The sequence below is a fragment of the Limulus polyphemus genome, unplaced genomic scaffold, assembly GCF_000517525.1.
Source record: "Limulus polyphemus unplaced genomic scaffold, Limulus_polyphemus-2.1.2 Scaffold6178, whole genome shotgun sequence".
Taxonomy (NCBI): Eukaryota; Metazoa; Arthropoda; class Merostomata; order Xiphosura; family Limulidae; genus Limulus; species Limulus polyphemus.
In genome coordinates, this window is record NW_013671788.1 from 31225 (window position 1) to 35658 (window position 4434).

General features: G+C 30.2%; 1 protein-coding gene across 1 annotated transcript in view; it reads right to left on the bottom strand.

Moving 5' to 3' along the window:
- Window positions 1–4434, bottom strand: part of LOC106473443 — a 48001-nt gene that overhangs the window by 30358 nt on the left and 13209 nt on the right. The window contains exons 2-3 of the mRNA XM_022401882.1: window positions 1849–1914; window positions 851–1002 (exon numbers count right to left, since the gene is read on the bottom strand). Coding sequence (XP_022257590.1) covers window positions 851–972 — 122 coding nt within the window. The 5' untranslated portion in view covers window positions 973–1002; window positions 1849–1914. The remainder of the gene's footprint in view (window positions 1–850; window positions 1003–1848; window positions 1915–4434) is intronic.

Here is a 4434-nt window from a genome sequence, read left to right on the forward strand (position 1 = left end):
AATAAATATAACTGATTATAAAAGGTACGATACAAAACTTATATTCAAACATAGAATTATTCAATCTTTATCTGTTCTAATTTATTTAAAACTTGGAAAAACCCAATGTATATTCTTCTCAGATTAATTTCCTCTAATCCTGCCTAAAAGAATTTCAATTGCTGCAGCTACTGAAGATTCCCTATTGTATTTTTATGGATGGCTCATGTATTATTTTATTTATTAGGTTTTAGTTATAGTATAGGAAAAATCACTGCTCCTAACTTTATACAATTAAAATAGTAGCATGTCATCATAAATTTGTCACAGTGCTCTAACAATAGACAGCAGAAGTGGCTTAATGAGTTTTCTTTGATAAAACAAAGTGAATTCTAATCTTTAAAAGTAAAAATGTGAAAAACTATTTCATTAGCCATACAGATTTCAAGGTTAATTTTTAGTTCCACACTAAATATGTAGCTTGTGTTGATTGAAATATTCATCTAATACTTCCCAACAGACAGACAAACAAATCTAGTACTTCCCAAGAGACAAAGAACAGAGACAAATGTTTATATATTTAGCATTCTGAAACCTAATAAGTTTAAACATTTAGAACTAAACTTCAGCTCATTTATTACATAAAAGAATAAAGTGGAAAAGATTGATAATTTCTAGTTTTTTTTAAGCAACAGAATTTTTATTTCATTCTTTCCCACCACAAGAAAGGTTACTTGAAAAAGAAAAACTAGAGATACAAAATAAAAACAAATGTTTACAGCTTCCTTCCTCAAAATAAAAAATAATCTCACGTGTAAAAGGTTTTTAAAAAATGATTAACAGCCATTATAATTAACCAAAACCAACTTACCAATTCAACTCTTCCCTACTTGTTCCTTTAATGAAATGAACCCTTTCGGGTGCCGTTATAGCGAGAGAAAAGGAGTTTCCTGTGATAGGTTCAGCATCACTAACTTCAAGAACTTTATTCATGTCTATAACACCTTGAGGAACGGTGTCAGGCTAGAAAATAATAATTTTGTATTTTTCTTCACTAAATCACACAAATATACTTGTATGACTCTTATTTGATTTATTTTTTAACTACCTTATTCCATTTGAACTAAAACACTACATTTAGAACAATTTCTTCCATTACCATACTGGCAATGTACAAATATTTCATTAAGGGTTAATCCGTGCACTTTCAGATACAGTCAGTGTTACAAGTCACTAAAATTTATTAAACTATGATCAAGTTCTCCAAAATTGTATGTAACGAAAGATAATTAAAACTTTATAATTCAAAAAATAAAACTTAAATACAAACAAAGGTCATGAAGCATCACTTTTAAAATCACAGGCCCAAATTTATTGAAATTATTAAAAAACAAATCCTCTCCCATTCTCTAGCACCTGAAGCTTACCTATGAAACAGCCACTGACTCCAAAAGGAAATATCTCAATATCCTTCTGTGTTTGGCCATAAAGACACAAAGGATATAAAAATTTAGAACCAAGAGTTGTATATTATCTATTTTCCCTTTATGTTTTTAAGTGTATCCAATAAACTTTCTCAACACATTTACACTAAAGAAAAAGAAAATATTTTTCTCCAATTAAAACATATTAAAAGAAAAATATAAACCTCTAACACTGAATGCACTTGGATATAATATTAACCTTGATATTGTTGAATTTATCTAATTATCAATGTATTGTTTGCTATATATTAATTAGATTTATAAACAGTTTACAATGCAAATACAACTACAATAACATGAGCATAAGGGCCTATTATTTCACACTAAAATTAATATTTGTTATATTTGATTCTTTTATTGCAAAAATTATAGATGTCATGCTTACATGTTCATCTATGGAGTAAGTCAACTCTCCATCATCATACAAAACAAACCAGCGTCTCTGCCATCGCTACAAGGGAGTGAACAAAATAAAATTTAATTCTAGAGATTACATTTTTTTAAATTTCCATTTTCTAAAACAGTTCTTGATGAATTATGTAAAGGAGATATATTTTGAATGTCATGTTTTTCTTTTTCCAAAATGCCATAACCATGTTACTGTGGTTACTATTATCATAAAAAAGGTTAAGCTTGGAATTATGTTAATTCCAAAGGATAAAGAAATAAAATACAACTTGTCTTTCAAAATTTAGTCTGTTTTTAAACTAAGAGTTTAGTAAACACATATACAATTCTGTCAAAAGTTACTGATGTCATGTTCACAACTGATCAGTTATCATGATACAAAAGGACTAACAGGATCTGAAATTAAAATATCAACCAAGAATTTGAACAGACATTGTTACGGGATGCCAGATAAAGACCTTGGTAGCTAGATATAGCATACACGGAGGTTTCAGAAGTATTTCATTACTTGAAAACCCCAACAAAGATGTTTTACAGATGGTTTCAATACTTAAGTCAGCAAAGAAGGCTTTAAGACAGTCATTATTTAACCAGCCAAAGGTGTGTTCAAGATGGTCCCATTACTTGCCAAGTCAAACACCATCTCGGTACACACAACTCTTAGAACTTGCAGCTGGCAGGGATAACACAGTTTAGTGGATTTGATTAGCAGAAACTGTTAATCAATATTGAATTTGATTAGCAATAATCAAATATTACTTAGCATCTTTTTAATTTTCATAACCTAACACATTATAGCAACAAAATCCAGCACTATATGTCTTAACTCTTTGTAAAGACATCCACCAATGAAAAATAGGTAAATGATGTATTTTTTATTCTAATAACACTTTTATCCAGCTTCAAATTCTAATACTTGGTTGTTCCATATATGACATTTCATGAACAAAAATAGTTCCAGGTATATATATATATATAGTAAAACTTCAGAATTGCAAGAAATACCAAACACCTCAGCTGTCACAAAATAATGTAACAATCAATTAATCAGAATAAGAAGTAACTTCAAAATATTGTAATCGAACAAGGTTGCCACATATGGTTCTTCAAATTAATGTACTTTATTTTTGGCGAGACCTCGTAATTCTCTTCCCCAACGTGGTCTCCTTTGTTTTTTGAAGAAGAAAATGCCTGCCATGGGCATCCTTTACTGTGCATGTCACGAAGTTTTTAGTGAGTTACATTCAAAATTTAATTATACTACTTTTTGTTTGTTCATAACACACCAATTAGTATAGCATAAAATCATAGCTAATCATACATATTTTAACAGTATATAAGTTCTTAATTTTATGAAGAAAAAGAAGATCCTGAATTTATCTTAGTGTTAAAAATGTGACATTTTTTCTCTAGGCATCCCCTCTTCTCTAATTTATTTACCACCCCTTCAATAAATACGAAATTTAACGTAAATTACTGTCTATAATGTTGTCATCGCTCAGATGAAGCATAGCTTTCTTAGCCTTCAATTTTGTTTGGTTACAGTGCCATCAAATAAAAAATCGGACCCTGTTTACCACACCAACCTGTCACATCCTCTCTTACCGGATTTGTCAATAGTACTTACTGTCTTACATTTAATACTATATTATTTTTAACCAAAAGAAAGTCAAGTTTACATGTATCAAATGACGTATTATATTACGTTGTTTTCTGTACAGAAAAACGTTAATTTCTCTTTCAGTACAAACTTCGTTCCTTCGGGAAACACATTGACTAGTAACCAGTTGACTAGCTGAATTTGTAACGGATCTTGTCGCATAGTTAGAATGCCAAAACAATTGTGACAGTTAAGGGACATTGTATGCTTTTTACATGTTATTATTCTATGTTCATTGGTGCAATATTTAATTAAATAAAAATTTAGTGCACTAATACCATTAGTATAAAAAAGTAGGGTTAAGTGATATCAACAGCTGACAGCATAAAAAAAAAAATCCAGGTAAGTACTTTATTTGTTTTTCATTTGTATTATTTATTATTATAAAAGTAACTAAAATGCAAAAATAGGAAACTCTTTAGGTTAGTTAAGGTTAGATTAGGTAAAATAAGTGAATATACTTTGACGAGGAAAGCACACGAGCACCTTGAGGTAAGTAGCTCGTGGGTAATGTAATTCGATAGCCTAACATGAGTTGCACTTTCCCCAAGTGATTTACAACATGTTGTTACATATCTGCTTATTTGTTAATTTTCGGTATAAATTCTTCAGGGATACAAGTCCCTTCTTGATTAAAACTAGTTTATTCTTTCTCGATACAACTTTTAGTAATACAAAGAATTTCCACAGTCACTATAAACTTAACAACTTTTACAACACACGCTATAAATTACAGTGATTCACGCACTTTACTTACGGTGCCTACTGTTTGCTTGACTCAATTATCTACCTATCTATTCAATCGCGCTGGTTTTTCTCACCAGGCTTAAATACTAAAAAGAGGGCATCTCGAATGCACTCGGACCTTCATGATCATTTGAGAAACTCCAGCGCGCATGCTCT